We start from the raw sequence: 21,907 nt of genomic DNA, 5'->3' as shown, positions 1-21,907 counted from the left end.
TAGTTCATTTTATCCTCCAAACTGGATTTTGTCGTCAGACATTTTTAAAAGTCCAAGCGCTGGCTGCGTACAAATCCAACCCGTGCATTGTTGAAAAAATGGATCACAATTCACAAACATAGTGGTTTTTGTTTATGTTTACTGGCGTAAGACCCTTATTTTTTACAATTTTCAACAACCCTCGCACTTTCGATCGCATTTTTTTAGGAAAAGGAATAAAAAACACGCCTTTTATTTTCCTATTTGTAGTTTCATAGTTTATGCAACTCTTATATTTTCCCGTTTTAATAACTTGCTCATGGGGGAGTCCGTGTCAATAGTTCGTTAGCAATAGTTCGCGCGTCATTTGTTCGCAAGCAATAGTTCGCAAACAAATAGTTCGACAATACAAACAGTACGCACACAAATAGTTCGACAATACAAACAGTTCGCACACAAATAGTTCGACAACACAAACAGTACGCACACAAATAGTTCGAGTAAATAAATAGTTCGCTAGAAAATAAGTTCGCCAATGTTTTAGATCGTTTATTAAAGAATGTTAAAAAGCAAAATTATGAGCTAGGCCGCAAAGATAAAACATTAAAATATAATATGTCTACAATATAAAAAACGTTAACATGCTAAAACATAACCAAATATAAACATAATTATTTAATTCCTCTTCACTGTCAGAACGTTTTACATGCAGTACGTATCGAGTGACCGCGTAAACAAACTGTTAAAGATCGAGGGAAGATCACGTTGTCAATGGAACGCCCAAAACCAACAATTCATCAGAGGGATGGAATCGTGGGTTCTTGACATTAGTCGGTGGACATCACCCTTCAATTTGGAAGTTCATAGACGCTTTAAAGCACGAACAGAGTGTAAATGAAATCAAAATTTAGCAATATTTTTCCGGTCAGAAACATCATTTGAGTAAAAAGAAATACAGGGATCTTAACGAAAGAATTGCGAGGGTTGTCATCGACTTTGAAAATCGTGACACAATTGATTATCTTCGCGGCCTAGCTCATAATTTTGCTTTTTAACATTTTTTAATAAACGATCTAAAACATTGGCGAACTTATTTTCTAGCGAACTGTTTATTTACTCGAACTATTTGTGTGCGTACTGTTTGTGTTGTCGAACAATTTGTGTGAGTACTGTTTGTGTTGCCGAACTATTTGTTCGCGAACTATTGCTGTCGAACTATTTGTTCGCGAACTATTGCTGTCGAACTATTTGTTCGCGAACTATTGCTGTCGAACTATTTGTTCGCGAACTATTGCTTGCGAACAAATGACGCGCGAACTATTGCTGACGAACTATTGACGGTCACCGTCATGGGGGCCTACAGGCTCCACATTAATGGCTGTTGGATTCCAAGACTTTGGGACTACAGCCATACTAAGCTCTTTCGGGAGTACGTCGCACTTGAGCCGTCGTTAACGATGTGCTCTGACAAAACCGTTACCAGTTTTGACTTCACTAAGCCATTCAGCATCCACTTTCCCAGTCGGGCCGAGTGGACTAACCTGCTGCCTCTTGGCACTGGGGGTGAAACTATTTGGTTCACCGATGGTTCCAAGACTGATTCTGGCGCTGGCGCCGGCTATTACTGCCAAACCACAAGGGTCGGTTTTTCTGCTTGCCTGGGCACCTTTGATAGTGTGTTCCAGGCGGAAATTGCCGCGATCTGTTATTGCGCAGACTACTGCATTAACAAAGGGTATACCGGACGGACTGTGAGAATTTACTCTGACAGTCAGGCCGCCTTGAATGCGCTGAACCAGTGTCAGATTACCTCTCAACTGGTGCGCAGCTGCCTTGTTGCATCCGGCAACAGGGTTCTGTTGTACTGGATGAAAGGGCATAGCGGATATTATGGCAATGAGCAAGCCGATAGATTTGCGAAAAGGGGCGCGGAGGCCAAGCTCTTGGGGCCGGAGCCGTTCGTCCCTATTCCCTACGGGTATGTCAAACGAAGTCTGCATGACAGGCTGACTGTCATACAAAACCAGCTCTGGCATAACATGGAGGGCCAGGGACAGACAAAGCAGTTAGTCAATGGCCCCTGGCCCCCTGCAGGTCTCGTTCTAGAGACCTAATTTCGCTCAGCAGATGGGATATTAGGCTGGCCACCGGTCATCTGACCGGACACTGCCGGCTAAATAGGCACCTCCATCTGATGGGTTTTGCCGACTACCCTCTCTGCAGGTCGTGTCGGGAGAAGGAAGAAACATGCGCTCACGTACTTTGCGAGTGCGACTGCTTCGCCTCGCTTAGACTAGAATATTTTGATTCACACACTGTGGAACCCAAAATAACTTAAGATTATATATATATTTATATATATTTCCTTTTAAATTTAGAAAAGGCCGTTCTTTTAGGGTATAATGTTATCTTACCTAACCCTCGCCTCGAATAAGTTCAAGATCGCATGAAACGTGGACGACATTGAAAATTACATCTTTTACAAAACTTGTTACATGAATATAAGACTTTCCTTTCGTCATCTAACCTGTTCAGTGCGGCTCTATAAACTTTGATCTGTTTACGTAACAGAAACAATTTGGCATCATCAAAGACTACAATTTTTCCTGACATGAGAAGTATTTTTTTTATTTTATCCAATGTATAGGCCTAGTATACAAAAACATTCCTCATAAGTTTTGAGATTTTTTAATAACAAGGCTTGTGTTTATAATGGTTCCTTTTTAATGACGAAATCCTCGATCTGGATTCTTAATCGTGGATATGAAAAAACACCATATTCGGCGAGTTGCTTCGGAGATAACCTCTCCAATACAACATGTGAAGCTCGTAGTTTGAAGTTTTGGAGGGAACATCTCATACCTTTATGTTGAAACAAATTGTGTTCATTTGCAAACGCGGTTTTGCAAATGTAGCACTCATAAATGACAGGTTTCACATCAGTGCTTGAACAGTTTTCATATCTTCGCGAAGTTTCGAAATATTTGTCATACAAATGATTAGATGTCTCGTGTGCACGACGGGATGTTTCGGAAGGGAAACACAGATGACATTTAGAACACTTTAAAGGTTTAGCACGGCAGTGTAACAATTTATGTTTCTTCAAATGTGAGCCACATTTGAAGGCGGAACCGCATTCCGTACATTTAAACGGTCTATCATCAGTATGGACAATTTTTAAGTGTTTCTTTAACGAGTAAGGGTCTTTGAAGGTTTTGCCACACTTTTCACAAGAAAAGGGCCTTTCGTTCTGGTGAACATAAATCTTGTGACGATTTAAACTACGTTTGATTTTATATTTCGCGTCACATAAGTCGCATTGAAATGATTTAGCAGTTATATGAGCTCCTCTCTCGTGAATGTTTAACAAATATTTAGTTTGGTAAGAACGCTCGCACTGTTGGCACTTGTATGGTTTATCCTCCAAGTGTCTAGTCTTGTGCAAATTTAGTTTCCATCTAATTTTGAAAGATTTATCACACTGATCGCATTTAAATGGTCGCTCCGAAGAGTGAAGAAGCTCATGCCTTTTTAGTTCCTGCAATCTTTTAAAGGTTTTATCACATTCAGAACATTTGTGGAGTTTCAACTGAAGATCATATTGTGATTTGTAACTAGAGTTACAGAAATCATTTTTGGACATGTGTGTGAATCGATGTTGTGTCAAACTATATTTCCTTTTGAAGGCCATATGACACACTTGACATTTAAATGGCCGTTTGGACGAGTGTATAAGTTTATGATTTGCCAAGACGGTTTTGCTTTTGAAGGCCTTCTGACACAATTGGCATTTAAATGGCCGTTCGGACGAGTGTCTGAGTTTATGATTTGCCAAGTCGTTTTTGGTTTTGAAGGCCTTCTGACACTGTTCACATTGAAACGGGCGATCAGATGAGTGTCTAAACTTATGACTTTTTAAAAGTGAATTAATATTAAACGATCTGTCACAGATGTCACATTTAAAAGGCTTCTTAGCATTGTGTGATTGTCTGCCACTCATCAAAGGGGATAACTTCCTTTGTTCCTGATTCTCCGTAACTTCTTCCGCATTGTCAGTGTTTTCCACTGGGGCATGAACCGAATCTACTTCTTCAGAAGTGCTAGTCTCGTCATCATCGTTCTTAATGATGATTGGCCATTTCACCAAAACGTTTGAAGGTGTTTCCAAATTTTCCACTTCATCCGAGTCCGGCTTCTCAGTTTTTATGAATTTAATTGGACGAAACATTTCAATAGATGATCGTAATTACTTTATGTTGTTATATATGAAACTGGTATCCAAGAAATCAGTCTCTACTCGATTACAGCTTACAACGTCTAGGTTTCAATAGGATTGAAGTACGGTCATAGTGATATATTTCATCTTTGGTCTTGAGACTGAATTCCCAAACGTAAGAAAGCTTGTTTGGAAACACCATAGCACTTTCTGTTTGACATAATGAAAAAGGTTTTAATTACTGAACTTGAGAAATCGCACAAACTTTGATTTCATTCACGTTCATTCAATGATATAAAGTGTTTTAACAATATATTTACGTACAAATTCAGAGAAATTTGATTTCCGAGCTAAGAGCAACGCTGAAGACACTCCATTCTCCAAGGCCACCGTATATAAGACTGGTTTGGTGCATAGCTACGAGATGGTTATCTTGAACGCTGGGCTCCACGCAGCATGAGCAATGCCATCGACCTCTCTTTCTCAAAAGCATTGGTTTTTTGTGCTTTTAAAGAACAAGATGGTCTAACCTATAATTGCACAACATCGTTTACGTACTCTCGCTATCCGTACTTCAATAAACTTTATCCTAGCGAAATATTCCCTAATATATGGCTACGTGACAACGTGAATCACATGTCGCGAACTCCCTACTTACTTCCTCTCTTCAGTCATTAATACTTCTACTACTATTACTATTCGGGTAAAACTATTAGTTCCAACGATACCAATAGACCTATGGGCAAAATCGCCAATGCACGCCTCTGTATAAAGAAATCACCGTCGCCAGCACCGACTGCTTATATCTCCTTTTCCTCGCTTTTGAATAGCCAGTGTGTAGAGGGTAGCGCGAATCCTCCCCCGTTTTCACAGTGGCGTCGCTAGGCCTTTTTTTGGGTGATAGCCCCCCCAAATTTCAAACTTAGCCCCCTCAAAATAATCCGTAAACCGTACCAAAATATTGCTCGTAGCCCCCCAAAACTTTACAGCAATATATAAAAATTATATTCATAGATTTGTTAAGTTTCATCTTTGTAGAGATGAATTTCAAAATCAAAAATTATTAGTTTGAAGAGAAAAGAAACAAACAAATAAATAAATAGAGAAGACCACTCAACAGATGGAGACATGTAAAACTTTTCACGTTCATTCGAAGGGAGTCCCAGTCATGGACAAAGCAATACTGAAGGACCGATGGCAGCCCATAGCAGTCTTGGAAATAAGGATTTTTTTGAAACTAGTCCTCGGGACCAGTGACCCCCAGCGTCTACAATATTAAACTGGTCCTTGGGACCAGTGACCCTATCCCTAATTTATTTTTTACTAATCCTATTGAAAAATTAAGGGAGTATTTCGTTGACGCACAGCCCACTCGATCGGGCTATAGATGCAAAATTATGTCAAAAATCAGAGTTAACTCTTAACATTTCCGTCCTAATTTTGAAAATACTGGTTGAAATCTCTTGAAATTTTAATGAGATTTGCAAAATAATGTTTGGTATTTTTGTGCAAAGTTTTTCTCTTACAAAGCTTTTTGTAACAACATTAAAACAAAATGAACCATAATTTAATGGCTTAGTCTCAAACAGTTTAAATTTGTTTCTTTCAGCTTCACTGGTTCGAGTCTCTTGAAATTTTAGTGAAAGTTTTTAAAATATTGTGGAAAATTTCGAACTTTTAAAACGAATAGTCCTTTTCCTAAAATTTCCCTAAGCGACTAAATAGGTTGTAGGATTATGCACAAGCACAATTTTAATGAATTTTTTGGAAGTGAATTGTTTCTTTGAAAACTTCGAAACTTTGCATCATAACTTAAAACCGTTCAATGTGCCTCTCACTAAAATTTCAAGAGATTCGAACAAGTGAAACGGAAAAACTTATTAAACCGTTCCAAGACCAAGCCCTTTAAGTAGGGCTAATTTTCGTTCTAATATTTATACAAAAAAACTATAGAAGGGAAACTTTTTAAAATTTCCAAAACATAGCAAACGTTGTTTTTTCACATCTCTTTAAAATTTCAAGAGGTTTGCACCAATAGTTTCAAAATTAGGGCAAAATAACGGTGTTCCTCCCATAGCCGGTCATGTTAAAAGCTGGCTCCTTGGATTTTTCGAGCGAAAAAGCTCAAAATTACCAACACGCGCTTTTACATATAGGTAAAAAATTGTGTGGAGGGGCTTCTATAATCTATAGCAAAGCGTGATCGAGTCGGCAGTGGTTGTAGCAAGGAAGGAAGGAAGGAATTAGAAAATGTCAAGGCTAGGAGACTATATCCATGGAGTAGAAATTTATAATGTCTAGAATTTTTAAACTGGTCCCTCCTGAATTTTCATAAAAATTCTCAATAGGGGCATGCTTTTAAACTTTAGATTTGACCATTGCAATTTCACTATAGATATAGTTTAGGGTTATGTTAGGTTTGGCTATGCTACAATAGGGGCATGCTATTAAACTTGTGATTTGACCATTTCAATTTCACTATAGATATAGTTTAGGGTTAGGTTTGGTTCCGTTGGGGTTAGGTTAGGTTAGGTTAGGTTAGGTTAGGTTATAGTTTACGCTACTATAGGGGCATGCTATTATACTTGTGATTTGACCGTTGCAATATCACTATCGATATAGAAAAGTGTAATCATAGACGTAAGCATTAAACCAAGTGTGATTTTGTTAAAAAAGAAGTAAAAGGAGCATTAAAAATAAATCTTTCGTTAAAAAGCAGTCATAAAACATCACATTTTGGCTCTTTTCGGACCAATGGGCAAGCAACATAAGTTTAAGGTTTTTAAAATGTAATCAACTAGAAATATTTATTTTTCTATTTTTGCAAACTGTGCGGAAATGGGTTATGAAAAAATGCGCGGAAACGGGCTATAGGTTTTTAAGGTGTGAAAAATAAAACTGTGCGGAAATGGGCGACCACCCTTTAGAATACGAATAATTTCACGAGAGACACAAATTTTCGTAGAGTTATAAAGGTCTACACATATTCCAATGAACTAATTAAGCGAAATTTAATTACTAATTTCTTATAATAACTTTAAAATTTTTGGCCCAGATTTAGCCCCCCGCCCCTCCCCCGAATTTCAAACCCTAGCGACGTTCCTGCGTTTTCATCGTATCTCGGGCAGAACCCGTCCCTTTGTAGGCTAGCCAGCTTAACATCGGACTGATCGGACTTTCAAGCCAAAGGTCCCGGATTCGATTCCCGATGGTGGTGGTGAAGAAAAATAACAATATCTGACATAAAATTTTGAATACCCACTAAACGCGTAATTTCAGTACTAAATTTGGCATTTTGACATTTTAATTTAAAAAATTATCCACTCTGAAACTTTTAACTTTTTCGTTGGTCAGTCTCACATCTTGTCCTTGTTAATTCTGAGTGAGTTAATTGGATACAGAATCTGCTCTATCTGACACTATACCAACGATTTAGCTTGTTTACTCTTAATTCCTTTCATTCCAAGACCTACATTGTTTCTACAGTAAATCATAATTCTATAACGAAAACGTACGGGTGTAAAAATGATAGAGAGTATAGCATAATATCTTCCTCCAAACGTCCAAAGGTTTCATCTCCAAATAGCAACAGAGTCATGCCTTTAAGAGAGATTCATCGACACAAGATGTCCAACTACCATTTTATGTAGTAAATATCCTTTCGATGCACAACTATAAACAGTATAATACACTTTTGGTATTACATAAGTTTATAAGTAATGCTCCATAAGTATGACACTACCTAGACTTCGTAATACTAGAGACTTACTGAGAGCTAGTTTGAGAACGATAAGCGAGAATGGACTACACTCGGTTTTTGCAGAAATTGCAGTCGATTTTCCAATTTAGTCTGTACTAAGCCTTTGACAGCGCCTCACCATGCGTCGCTTTAAGAGAATCTATTAAAGGGACTGTAAAGAGGTCGGCGGACCGTTGAAATTCTTTTTTTAAAAAAACTCACCCGACCCATCCTCCCCTCTCTTGTGATTGGTTGTGATCCGCCCTGCTTCGGCGTTTCCCCAGTTCTGCCCCGCGAGAGTCCGAGACCCCCGCTGCGTTTGCTAGAAGGATTTAAGGAAAGACTTTCGTTTTGCTCACCCCCCCCCCCGGGATTGTGACGTCAATAACGACGTTTTCAAAAAATATTTCCAACGGTCCGCCGACTTCTTTAGAGTCCCTTTAAGTTTCCCTTCATTTCTTGAACACCTTGCATATTTCAGAAAGTGGTTTGTTTGTTCTTTATAAACAAACACAATTTGAGCCCGCGAACCCCTAGCCATTAAGCATGTAAATAATGCCTTATTCTAAAACCGTTACACTTCAGCTTCATGTATAGCCTCCTAGATAAGGACGAATTTCCTTCAATTTAAATTTTGGGGTAAAAAAAAATATACTAGAACAAGTTGGGAAAACCAAAATATTACCTCTCCGTGTCAAGAGGTCTACTACTACAAACGTATTTACCTAGATATGGAATTATTTCACTTTTTTGAAGTAAAAATTTACGAAATATTGAAGCAGTATTCCAAACATAGCGAATGTATAGTAAAGCAGACGACATTTTACATCCAATAAGGATACATCTTGGACACATGGAAATCAGTCAATGGGGAAAAGAACAGGAAATGAAGTCTACGCTTCAGCTGTTTACCCTATATTCTGAAAGCTACATTCACAACTGGTTTGCAGTGTAAACACTATCGTCTCGTCTCACCTCAACAATATTCTTAGTTTGCCAACATGAATGTTAACATTAAATAACACCAAAGCTAAATTGTAGCTAGACGCACTAATAGTCAATGCGCACCATAAAGAGAATAATAAGTCTGTAGTTACTAGCCGTTTACCATTAGCCCTTTTACTAACCTTATTATTACTATTTAAGAGTGTATTTAACTTTCGGCTCACTCTGAACCGGTGATGTCTGTTCATTTCAGACACGAAAATCAAAGCCAAAAGTTTACTTCACCTCAGGCCTCAATTATTTACTCTTTGTTTCACTAAGCCTATTGCGGATAATACTTGTTGTACGCGCCTGAGTCTAGGGCTTAGTTTTCTTCATGAAATTACTAAACCAAGGATTATTCTATATACAGATGTAGTATAGCTTACGCAATATATAAACAGCCATTTCAAATAACAATATTAAAATAAATCTTTGGAATATCAAAATGAAACAGAGCTTTAAAGCTACAAAAGTAATAAATGCATCATAATTACGAAAAATACTTCCACATATTCACTTTATATTATGGAAAAAGGGAATATTAAGGTTCTGTATGATTTCTTAACACATCAACACAAGGCTAACTGCTAACGCGACGCACTAGTGTAACAACGGACGGACACACACAGACAAAAACATAGACTGCTTTTTAAATCTTTCCGTATTAATTTTGAGTTGAGAAACAAGATTAACTTTAATATTTAAATAAATATAATTATTTTTAATTATTTTAATCTTCAATTATTAACATTAATAATAGTTAAATCGTTTAAAATAAAGTTATACCTATTATCTTCTCAAAATTTTCTAATATTGACGTTTAAAGTGAAGGGTACCCCTCTTGCCCGCTTTCTTCAAATTTTGGGGTATATATACGATTCGTTTCCATTATAATAGTAAGGAAAAAGCGCAATTGCGAAAACCTTTGGTGGCCGATCCCACCTTAGGGAGGCTAGACGTTTCTCGTAACCCTAGCTGATCGCCGCGTATATCCTAAAACCAAACGATGATAATGGAGTAGAAACCAATGATACAGATTGGTGTCTATGTGGAATAGACGGAAGACCAGTGGATGGTGGTGTTAGAAGCCAATGATACAGATTGGTGTCTATGTGGAATAGACCGAAGACCAATGGATGGTGGTGTTAGAAGCCAATGATACAGATTGGTGTCTATATGGAATAGACGGAAAACCAGTGGATGGTGGTGTTAGAAGCCAGTGTAAGTGCGGACTGGTGTCAATGTGGGATTGACAAAAAATAGAAGATGGTGGTGGTGGAAGCCAGAAAAGTACCAGACTGGTGTTCATATGGGATGGACGAAGACCAAACATGGTGGTGTGAGAACTCAAGTATAGAGTAGCCAACGGAGAGAAATACAATTTTCCAAATTTCTGTGAACTGTCAATGCGGTCCGGAAATTGGGAACACGTTTGCTCCGATACGCAAACTGCGAACGCGGTCACGTGGGTGTAACAACGGACAGACAGACAGACACACACACACAGACAGACAGACAGACAGACACGGCCGTTACAGAACCTCTCCTGGACTACGTCACACGGAGAGGTAAAAACTATATCACGCAGATATTTAGTGTTTATTGTTTACGTAGATACGAAACTCGTGATGGTTTCTTTTAACTTAAAACAACCAAGCAACGCCAGGTAGCATAGACAGATCTAAACATTAGTGAAATCGGTTGAAACGCTAGTAAGTTATTCCATAATAGCATAAGAAAATAATACATAGCTCCCTAAAGGGAGCTAAATATCATTTTCTTATGATAATAGATATATGGCCACGGATTCAATACTTTATTATTAAATATCGGGAAAAAAAATTTTAATTTTCCAAAATTTCTTATCATCTATATCTATATAAATCCATGTCCTGACTGACTGACTGATAATCAACGCCCAGCCCAAACCGCTTGCCCTAGAAGGCTGAAAATTTGCAGGAACGTTACTCATGAGTAGTAGGCGCGTACTAAGAAAGATTTTTGCAATCCGCAGCCATCTTAATAAATGGCGCCCAGAAATGTAAAAAATCTTCTCCATACAACAAAGTTCGCGCGTTTCAACCGATTTCACAAATATTTAGTACACTGGTTTCCTTTAACCTATAGACGGGCTGAATGGTCTTTCGGGTTCGATTTGTTGCCATCGTTTTAAATGGCGGCCAGAAAATAAAAACCCTTCTTTATGTAATAATGCCCGCGTGAAAAGCAGTAAAAAATGTCCCGACGGGCTGATGGGCAACGCCGAGTGCCTTCGCTCCTAGGGTGCTACAAAAATATTAGTCATCAGTAAAATCTTCCCATTCTTCATATCATTTTGATGGAAGTTCTTTTGACACGCGAGCGACGCCGCGGTTAAAAGCTAGTTATAGATAAATGGAAGATATGATAGACCTCGAAATATGAGCAGTTTTGAAACATTCGAAAACTGTAGCGATAAACCCTGGCAAAACACATCAAATCACGAATTTAGAGGGCTGCAAACTGAAAAAAGTCATTCCCAAAGCCTGCCAACTCCAATGGTAAAATTTTCACAAACGCCACTGCCACCCTAACGCCATTGTTATATTTTCAACTCCTCTCTAACGCCACACTAAAGTTCTTTTCATTTTTGAATCCCTGCCAAAGCCAATTGTGAAGTTTCACACGAATTCCAATCCCTGCCAAAGCCAATTGACAGATTTAAAAATCATTCCAATCCCTACCAAAGCCAATTGATAAATTCAATAATATTTCCAATCCCTGCCGAAGCCAATGTGAAATTTGACAATTTTTCCAATCCCTGCCAAAGCCAATGAGATATGCAACAAGTTTTCTAATCCTTGACAAAGCTAATGAGAGCTCCAACAAACTTTCCATATCCAAACACAAAAGCATTTAACCTAACAAATTTTCATTTATATTTACCCCAACGTTTCCCAGCCGGCCGTGTGGTATATTATGAACTTATATATTATGAACGTTTTCCAACGTTGTCCCACTGCATGTTTTCAACTATTATTATTATAAACTGGAAAATTGTTTATAATTGTAGTTTCCCTTTTTAGCCATATCGTAGTTTACGATAGGCTCTTAGTTTGACCCGAGCCGTCGTCGTAGTAGTAGTAGTAGTAGTAATAGTAGTGGCCGGGGTTGTCGCTTCGTTATCGTCAGATTTTAGCTTAAAAGGAACTCTATATTACCACAACCCACTCATAGGGGTTACTGGGCTCGGTTAGAGATTTAATTTTAATTAAAATTTTTTCAGGTCAGATCCGGTAATCGAACCCGGGTCGCTGGCATAGTAGACAAACATTCTACCACTCAACCATAGAGACTTGATAAAAACCCCGAGTTTTTTATCATTTATTTTTATCTCTAAAATGTCGGGGTGATGTGGAGTGGGGTATCTCTTAATCTGTGGGGTCGGATACTTTTGAATTTTTATCTGTGGGGTCGAATTTGTATGTTTGGGGTTTTTATATTCATTTTATTTTTAGGTATGTGCTAATTAAATAGATAACGATTTTCCCCGACTGTTTAGAGTAGGGAATCGAGGGGCTTTTCACTCTGATTTTATGCACGGTAAATCATTTAAGCATTGAAAATGATAGCGCTATTCACTCATTAGGGTAAGGTATAGAGGGGTTATCCACTCATTAGGGTAGGGTGTAGAGGGGCTATTCACTCGTACGATATGGCTACTATTACGAGCCCTTGGGCCGTCCTGTTAAGTTTAATCTAAGGCGACGGAAAAATTTATGACTCGCGAACGCGAACCTAAAAAGAACAAATAGTTTTAGTTTCGTTTTCTCTCGCAAAGCAATTAATTTGTGTGATTCTTTTGCGGAGGAAGGGCGCCGCGACCGTCACGTGTCGTCTGTGTGGGGTTGAACTTCATGCATCCCGCTTGCGCCAAAACAACCGCGTGGGAAATTCAAAGAGGAAAAATTGACTAATATCACTAATTAATAAAATAAGGATGGCTCTCAATGCCACCAACTCCATTTGGATACTATAAATGCCAACGCCAGCCGAAGCCACTTGAATCCAACAATAATCCAGTCCCGACCGACTTCCGTATAAGTTTTTGAAATATTTCCACTCCCTCCCGACTCCGTTCCATTTCAGAGATAATATTCCCAAAGCCACCCAAAGCCAAATTATTTATTTTACCCAACTCCAACTCCGACCAAAAATGAGGGAGTCCCTTGGCTTTCTAAGGAGTTGGAGTTTTCCCAAAGCCTTTGCAGTCCTCTACACGAATTCCCCACCGTCGTCCAAGCCTTTAAACGATAATCGTCGGGGTTAGATGAAGTCACGGTTGAACAACAATTTTTCATCCTGATCTGGTCAATCGATTGGCCGGTTTTGGTAGTGGCTTCCTAGAAGAGGTATTACACTGGACGTGTCTGGGTGTGTCTGTCTGTCACCGCGTTCGCAGTTCACAGAAAGCTTCTACTGCAGTATCATCGTTAGGGTTAAGAAGTAGACGGCGATCGGCAAGGGTTACGAGACACTTCTAGCTTCCCAATGGCAGGGTTTCCACCAAAGGCTCACACAATCGCGCTGTTTCTTATCCCTTATACGGAATCGGTCAACTTATATACCCTAAATTTCCAAATATTGTTAAAGAGGCATAGGCTAGAATTAAAACGTCAACAATACCCATGTTTCAAAGGATTTTAGGAATAACGTTTCTTAAAACGACTTAAGTAGAATTAAGGTCAATTGTTTAAGATTAAAATAATTATTATCAATTATATCTAACTAATTATTTAAGAAAAATCTCTCGTTGGTAGATAGCCCTCGTCTCCCAACTTGTTAAGATTAAACCAAGAAGCGACATCTAGTTTACAAGGGAGAAGGTATAAATTCGCCACATTTCTAGGTTTATCTCCAGTTGAAACGTAGGTCCGGAGTTAATCCCCGCCTCTAAATTAAAACCAGCATCTCATTGGTTCTTGAAAACTTACGTCAGCGCGACGCGAATGACGAAAATTACTTATTTTCCGACTGAGGAGAAGCGAAATAGCCCGGCCTCCTTTTACGCCCCCCTTGTATTTTGAAAGGGAGACTGGGACTCTGGCTCGCAAAGACTTAGGAATCATATAACTTCGCTCTAGTAAACTAGATATCGCTTCTTGATTAAACTATATATGGTTTTAAGGTACATTTGGTGTTTAAAGAAGGTTAAAGTTTAGCTCTCTAAACCAAGATGGCAGCACTCATTTACTAGATAAAAATGGCAGGCAGTTAACCCCTTCAGTGAAGGTCACACCCTTTGTGCGCCACGTGTATCCTTGGGATTTATCTACGTATCTCTTATTGCAATTAGGGCTTCTAATCTGCATTGCGATTTTAACTAAAACAATTTTTTCCTCTAAGAATCTTAATTCATACAATCTCCATTAATTTCCGCCAGTACACCACCATTATCTGAATAAATATTTTGTCGGCTTGCCCTCCACTTCAAAGCAAAGCGACTCATGGTAAAGGGAGAATGGAATGGACTCACAATTATTATATAATTGCTTAAGATACCAAAATCAGTAACTGAACGTACAAATAATATTCCGTTAATTTCATATAAATTTTACGGATTTCGAAAGTTGACGTGTTGAGACTAACGGACGTTTTAGTCTTTTAGATTTATAAACGTTCATAGAGAACTTAACATAATTCAAGTGATGCGCATCTCTATGAATGAAATTAAATTAATAAAATTTTATGTGAAATTAACGGAAGCTTTTTAGTAACTATTGTTAAAGATTTTGAAATAATTTTGTCTAAAGCGATTAAAGAGATTAAGAAGTATCTCAACCTAAGCAAACCTGGCCAAGTCTAAACTATCATAACTTAATCAAACCAGGGATAGATGTAATTTTAGAAACAGGAATGGAGAACAGAGTAATCTGGGCGCGAGTCGAAGTCCCGGACCCCCTTTACGGAGGGATATGAAAGAAGAGGCGGGTCATAGCGACAGAGTTAAAAAGTAATTACGTAGTTTTCGCCGTCCCTGGTAGCAACATCATCAAAACGTAGTTTAAGTGAGCCAATAAAACAATTAAAGTTTTCGTTACGTGTTGGAGGGAGGGGCTCTATACTGGGCTATGAGACGGACTGAAGTAAATACTAACCGTTCTCCATTCCTGCTTCAAAAATTACATCTATCCCAGATCAGACCTAGCCAAGTCTAACCTAATCTAAGGAAATCTAACCTAACCTTCATGAATACTATGGTGGTCAGATCCCCATATTATAGGCTTAGGTTCGGGATAGGTTCAGGTTTAGGCTATGTTCAATTGGAACGGTTCAGGTGTCTGTCTTCTAGCCTGATAAAAAAATTGTTTCAGGCCATTTCATATTCCCTTTAGTTGAAAAAAAATCATACTGCATATTAAAAAAAAACACGCATGAGTAATCTCTTTAAAAAAATTCTGATAGCAGAGCAGTAGAGCAAAGATATTTAGAGAGAGTTTGTTTGAAAGAAGAAAAAAAGTAACCCCCAGCCTAGAGAACGAGCATCAAGTTTGTGTCACACAAGTTTCCCTCTACTATATTTGACAGTTCAAAGTTTCTTATCTGTCTGACAGTTTGAAAAAGAAATTTGAGTAGGTCGCGAGCTCTTTTCATTAATAGTTTTGATGTTTTTGCGCGTGCAACATCTACGGAAGCCGGCTTGGATAAGCGAGAGTTTTAACTACTAGGCTTGTAAGTTTCAATTTTATTATTAAAACGTTCAAACAGTAATAGTTGTTCTTGAATCCAGACAAGGCTTAGAGTAAAACTTAACTTTTTCTTAGACAATGCTAAATGAATAGTTGTAAGTGAAGTTATTAAGTTGAAGAGTCTAGAAATTAACGTGAAATACTAGAGTCATTCTCTGCGAGTTTTTGTTCAATAGGGTGTTCCTAAAAGGGTGGTAGGACGATTTTGAGTGTGTTCCGTGACATTTTGCCTTCCGATTGAAGTGTTTAACTGACGACCCCTTAAATTTGAGTAAGAAACTGAAACACGATTGTAATTTAATTAAGGATACATATAACTTGTAAACTGTGGCCTGGCAGAATGTCATAAAACCGCTTTTACTCAAAAACTACCATAGAACCAACTCACTTTACTTCGGTCCAACGTCCCACTTTGGAACACACTTTTTTATTCGTACTTCCCTCTCTTGCCTCTAGTATCACTGCACTAGGCACTATAGTTTTTGCATAAGTAACGTAATAACAAGAAGTATTGCCGTAGTGCTAAATGTCTCAAGGGAGGTTTGTTCCCACGTTATATTTAGGTTCCTAGCAGACCACATTAATCTAGGCTGTTTATACCTATTGGCTCTGACTCGCCAGGGATTGCTACTATGAAGGTTTGAACACATATTGAATTGGTTGCGGAATAAGTCTGCATGTTCTCTCCCCACATGTTAAAGGAGTTTTCTCCGCAGTATTACCCGGTTTCTCCTTTCCATCAAAACTTGCTGAGGTTCACTATAATAGGCCTAGTTAGTGTAGCGAGCTGTCGGTAAAGCTATGCTTTGTAAAGGAACCCACCTGTAAATAAGCCACAGGCTCGCTGTGAACATCCCTTCGTAAGCAAAGCTTAGATTATTTTTCCCCAAAAGTAGATAGATATAAAAACAAAAGTATACCTTAATGGAGCTTGCTCACGCCGTGTAGTATTAGAAGCCCTCCTTTTCCCCAGAATGTCGACCCCCTGCGTATGTTTACCTTCCCGACCGCGGTACAGGGAACAAGCCGTTAATAGGCTCATAAAGTGCAGATGTTAGCTATAGTACCAAAAATTAACGTTTGGATCGCCAGCATCATGTACTACTTTCTATAAACCTGTTACGACAAGAAGCTCTTTTTTGATTGGTTAGTTCCTGTAGGGGGTTGTTTGGTTCTCGGTACACGTCGTCTACAGCCACAGGCAGGGAATTGTTAATGAAGTGCACTTTTTTTTATATCTATGCATTTTTGATAATACTATTATGATATAGTTCCGAAGTTTAAAGGTAGCAGGGTCTACGCTTATTTGCCATTTTATAAACGTAATTTAGCGATTTAAAGATGAATTTCATGCAAAATAAGTTTTCTCTCACACAAAGTTATGTCGTCAAAGGCAACGCTGGGATTGCATTGATTTTATTTAGCGACTGTCCCGAAAACCTATTCCATTAAAAGTGAATTTTCAAGATTAAGACTGATTTACGTCAAAAAGTGGACTTCTAATTATTTAGTAGCTGATAAACTAGGGGATATCCTGCAGGATATGAAGCCGCTAGTTCCTCAAGTTAATCGTAATTTTTATCAATCATTAGACGCCTTTTCTTGAGGCCTTGCGTTATTTTTAAAAACAAATTTCGCAGTTATGTCTTGTAAATTTAAGTGTTAAGAAATGAGCCAGTGCATGCATTGGCCCTGTTGTGACGAAGATAATTGTAAATTAAAACCCATCAGTGTCACTTTTCTTAATCGCAACGTTCTATATACATTTCTATTCGCAGGCTATCTAACTATTCAAGATTTCCTCGCTGTTATGGCCGACACATTGGCCGAAACCACTCACTGGGGTAATTTGAAAACTGAAGTTACTGGTTATGTTGGTATCGACACGTTGCAAGAGCAGATACGAAAAAAGGTTCTTAAACGAGGCTTCGAATTTAACGTTATTGTCGTGGGTAGGCAATCTTAATTAACTTTCAGAAGTTTCGTTGATTATTTCTTTCGGTATAATAGTGGACCAAGGCTTAGTCTTATAATTTAATTTCATTATAGGTCGCAGTGGCTTGGGCAAATCTACTTTGATAAATACGCTTTTTAAGGCTAACGTAAGCCGCAAAACTTGCACGAAAAAGCTACAGGAGGAACCAGAAATCATTCCCAGAACCACGGAAGTGAAGTCAGTCAGTCACGGTAAGTTTAAAGGCTTATAGATAGTGAGCAGACAAGTGTTGCCAGTCATTTGTGAGAGCAATTCAATCGCTATCTACAACAGACTGAAAAGATTGTAGTTCTCTTCGATTCAGGTCATTCTGTTCCAAACCTGAGATGATCTCACAAGTTACTGGCAATCCTGAAGCGTAGTTAAAGTTAAGAAACGGGGCAGTAAACTTTTCTAGCCCCTTTAGTGCACACTTCCAACTCCTGACACTACCTATTTATGTATATTTCCCGCCTTTTTCAAGTTGAACTTCCATGACCTTTCCCCGCCACATTTCTAGGCTTATCTCTATCTGAACAAAGACTAGTGCGCAGTACCCATTTATGTATATTTCCCGCCTTTTTCAAGTTGAACTTCCATGACCTTTCCCGCCATATTTCTGGGCTTATCTCTATCTGATGAATGACTAGTGCACAGTACCTATTTATGTATATTTCCCGCCTTTTTCAAGTTGAACTTCCATGACCTTTCCCGCCATATTTCTAGGCTTATCTCTATCTGATGAATGACTAGTGCACAGTACCTATTTATGTATATTTCCCGCCTTTTTTAAGTTGAAGTTCCATGACCTTTCCCGCCATATTTCTAGGCCTAACTCTACCTCGGAAAGTCCATTGGTAAAAAATATCAATTATTTAAAACTAATAAAAGCTGTTTGTGATTTAGTTATCGAAGAAAAAGGAGTTCGTTTAAGGTTAACTGTCACAGACACCCCTGGATTTGGAGATCAGATTAATAATGACAATTGGTACGCCTAAATCTTCTTTTTATAGCTTGTTTCTTTTTCGATTAAACCTAAGCCTGATGTGTTGCTTTCACCATTATAGTTGGCTTCCAATAATCGAATACATTCAAGATCAATATGAGCGCTACTTAAGCGAGGAGCAAAGTGTCACTCGTAAAAAGCACATCCCAGACACAAGAGTACACTGCTGTATATATTTCATACCACCAACAGGTCATTCGTAAGTGTGAAAAAGTTTTTTTTTTTGTCTTACAACGGTTTCGGACAAAACTGTTGTTTGCGGAACTGCTTGATTGCATTGAGAAATAATAAGTTTAGCTGATCTTAATTACTCTGCACTTGCTTGTTGTTGCCAATGTTGTATAGTTGTTCATATAATAGGGCTTGGTCACTAAATGAAGCCAGGGAAAATGGGTAATTGAAAATTTGTTGTTCGTCTTGGGATTTTTAATTTTTATAGTCAAGCACTGCACAATCATATCAATTATTTATAGAGGGACACGGAGATCGTTATATCTCCGTCTTCACTCTTTAAAAGGATGAGCCTTCGCGATGTTGACAGGTACTTTGTGAGCTCGCAATGTAGGGTTTTGTTGATGCCGCTTTAAAATAGAAGCAACAACGGGAATTTCTGTCTCTCCTGTCACCAACTTCGTGGTGTGGGCGCGGCATCTCTAGTAAGATCAGGACGTGTGCTTATATTGAAGGGTATTATTATACAAGCTCCAACCACATCTATAAATATCATTACGGTACAATGAGATTTTTCCCGAGTCACCTGTATAAGTTTCTAATAGCGTATAACTCTTTTAAAGTTTCATAATTTGGAAATGGTCATTTGTTCCTGCATTTTTTCATTTTGGTCATTAATAGCTTTTGACATTTCATGACGTTGAAATCCGAACTGTTTTATACCTTTTATTTCTGTCAGGTCTTTAAGAAATTATGAGGGTGTTGTTTGGGCAAATTTGAGTCGAAAAATTTCAATGACATTTTGCAGTACGGGCCACCATTTTCAAGTTATAATTGTATTGTTGACCCCTTAAATTAAATTAATAATCTAAAAGACATTGCTAATTAAGTTTATCGGGTCATCCGTAACACTCTCCAATCACAACTAGAAAACGGTGGCCCAACTAGCAAAATGTCATAGACTGTAAATTGCCCAAAGAAACTTCCCCCTTCCCGCGGGCAATAATTTCTTACAGACCTTACTGAAACACCCTGCACCTTCATTATACCGCTTGGGAATTAGTTTTGCGCGTTGTCAGTTTTCCGCTTTATGACTGTTTTATGTCCTTAAAGTCGATGAGACACTTTTATTATCGCTTTTGCACTTCAATTGTTGGTTTAATCCGATGTTGCACTAGTAGGAAAAGTGTCTAACCATGTTTTACTAGAGAAGGATAGATTATTTAACTAAGAGACTTTAACCTCAGATTAATAATTAATTAATCTGATCTTTAACCATAGTTGGTAGTTAGGTAACAGTAACACCACGGTTGTTATAACTTCATTGCAATAACCTGCCTACCTGCAAAACTATGGTTGCTATTGCACTGACACATGCTGGCTAACTTCTAAAAATCACTGTGATCCAACCGGTATTTGATTCCAACACGTGGCATTTTGTTTAGCTTGACGCCATTGGATGTGGAGTTTATGAGACGTTTGCACAAATGCGTCAACATCGTGCCCGTCATTGCCAAGGCGGACACGTTAACCATCGAAGAACGTGCCTCGTTTAAAGCTAGGATTAAGGAGGAATTGTTGGCTAAAGGTATTTGCGTTTATCCCATGAGAGAAGTCGAAGAAGATCACGAGGAAGCCGTCATTAACAATAAAATGAGGGATATGCTACCCTTTGCCGTTGTTGGGAGTGACAAACAGTACCAAATTAATGGTAAAACTGTGTTTGGACGGAAAACTCATTGGGGTCTTGTTGAAGTCGAAAACAGGACTCACTGCGAGTTTCCTGACTTAAGGGATATGCTGATTAGGTAAATGAAACATTTGTTTAAATGGTTCATTCAGAAAATTGAAATGATGAGAATATTTTGGCGTTGGGTAGTGACAGTTCAACTAAGTTTTTACAGGGAGGAGAGACGTGAGAGGGAGTAATAAAGTGAATAGGCGGGTTCGTTCGCTTCATGGCTAAACTCCTTTCTCTCCGGCGCTGGCTATGCCACTCGTCGTGGTGTACGGGCGCATGCGTCAAACTTAAAAACCGGCTTTGAACTGGAAGGGGAAGGTGTTTTTTGAATATCCGTCATGGTGAACTATAAGAAGTGTTGTTGGCGGTAGTAAACGACGTCACTCGCGCCAGCGCCTTAGCTAGAATCGTGGAACGGAGATTGAAATTCCTACCCTCACTTTTTTTCGCAATTACCATTTGTATGATGGTTTTTTTTAGCATTAGATCAACACTCCTTCTTAAGTCTCTCCTCCCTGGTGTAGTCAATTCTCGCTTGTCGTTCTTGAACTAGCTCTCAGTAAGTCTCTAACATTATGAAGTACAGTTAGTGTCATATTTATGGAACATATAAACTTACGGTAATACGGAATACTTGTTGGAGATTTTAAATATGCCCAATTTTATCCATTTATTTCCGAGGCTGCTATAGCATTTAATTTTTTCTGGATTTCTAGTTAGGCAATGAAGTTTTTAGTCAGTTATGACATAAACACGTTCTAATATTTGCAGAAGTCACATGCAAGATTTGGTTGAAGTGACTAAATCTCTTCATTACGAAAACTTCCGTCATGAGCGTTTGCGTGTTCGATTAGATCACAAACGTTCAACTGCCAGGATTAACGGACAAGAAATAGACATTCGCAATATGAGTGAAAGCAATATTTAAAAAAAAAATAGTATTCCGCGTCGAAGCAACGTAAGAAGTACAATTCCCGATTATGGCAATCGGGAAAAACTTAGTCAATCTATGCAAAATTTGTAGCCTTGTAGGCGCATGCGCATTTATTTTATAAGGCCTTAAGCGATCTCACTCACTATAAGGACCAAGTTGCGTTTAAATTTATTTGTTACTCTTTTATGTTTAATTCAATTTAAATAATTTTTTGTAGTTTTTTATCTGTTAGTGCAATGAATTTGTAAAAAAAGAACAAATGAAATCTCGCTAAAATTAAATGTTTTGAATTTAGTTTTTTCTTTATTTGTTTTAGTTAAATCGAAAGTTCAACGGCCGGGATTGGTTGAATTCTCAAAGGCATAAAGAGTTAAGGGTAAGTGCGTGTATAAAGAATGTGGGTGAGGAAATTTGTTTTCACGCTACAGGAT

General features: G+C 38.3%; 2 protein-coding genes across 5 annotated transcripts in view; one reads left to right on the top strand and one right to left on the bottom strand.

The window, feature by feature from the left end:
• LOC149618986 (septin-9-like) overlaps window positions 1-21,770 on the top strand; it is a 46,456-nt gene extending 24,686 nt beyond the window's left edge. The window contains exons 1-7 of one of the 3 annotated variants that reach the window (XM_089855635.1): window positions 14,661-14,968; window positions 17,428-17,601; window positions 17,699-17,836; window positions 18,531-18,612; window positions 18,692-18,829; window positions 20,247-20,609; window positions 21,314-21,770. In XM_089855635.1, the coding sequence (XP_089711761.1) occupies window positions 17,460-17,601; window positions 17,699-17,836; window positions 18,531-18,612; window positions 18,692-18,829; window positions 20,247-20,609; window positions 21,314-21,470 (1,020 nt within the window). In that variant the 5' untranslated portion in view covers window positions 14,661-14,968; window positions 17,428-17,459 and the 3' untranslated portion in view covers window positions 21,471-21,770. Of the gene's footprint in view, window positions 1-14,660; window positions 14,969-15,400; window positions 15,633-17,427; window positions 17,602-17,698; window positions 17,837-18,530; window positions 18,613-18,691; window positions 18,830-20,246; window positions 20,610-21,313 lie in introns of those variants that run through there. The other 2 variants (XM_089855634.1, XM_089855633.1) reach the window with 2 other exon arrangements.
• LOC149618987 (uncharacterized) lies at window positions 2,580-5,088 on the bottom strand. 2 transcript variants are annotated; one of them, XM_089855631.1, is made up of 3 exons: window positions 4,769-5,088; window positions 4,520-4,700; window positions 2,580-4,405 (listed from the first exon to the last, which is right to left on the bottom strand). In XM_089855631.1, exon 3 carries the CDS (start codon window positions 4,205-4,207, stop codon window positions 2,687-2,689), a length of 1,521 nt encoding a protein of 506 aa, XP_089711757.1. In that variant the 5' UTR covers window positions 4,208-4,405; window positions 4,520-4,700; window positions 4,769-5,088; the 3' UTR covers window positions 2,580-2,686. The 2 variants fall into 2 exon arrangements, with proteins under 2 accessions (XP_089711757.1, XP_089711758.1); XM_089855632.1 differs by having other exon boundaries at window positions 4,520-4,725; window positions 4,854-5,088.
• Window positions 21,771-21,907: the final 137 nt, after the last annotated feature.

This window comes from Phalangium opilio, unplaced genomic scaffold (genome assembly GCF_054372755.1).
Source record: "Phalangium opilio isolate 3A_F unplaced genomic scaffold, DU_Popi_V2 ptg000209l_1, whole genome shotgun sequence".
Lineage (NCBI taxonomy): Eukaryota > Metazoa > Arthropoda > Arachnida > Opiliones > Phalangiidae > Phalangium > Phalangium opilio.
The sequence above is the reverse complement of the archived record's forward strand: the minus strand, read 5'-3'. Positions and strand labels throughout refer to the sequence as shown.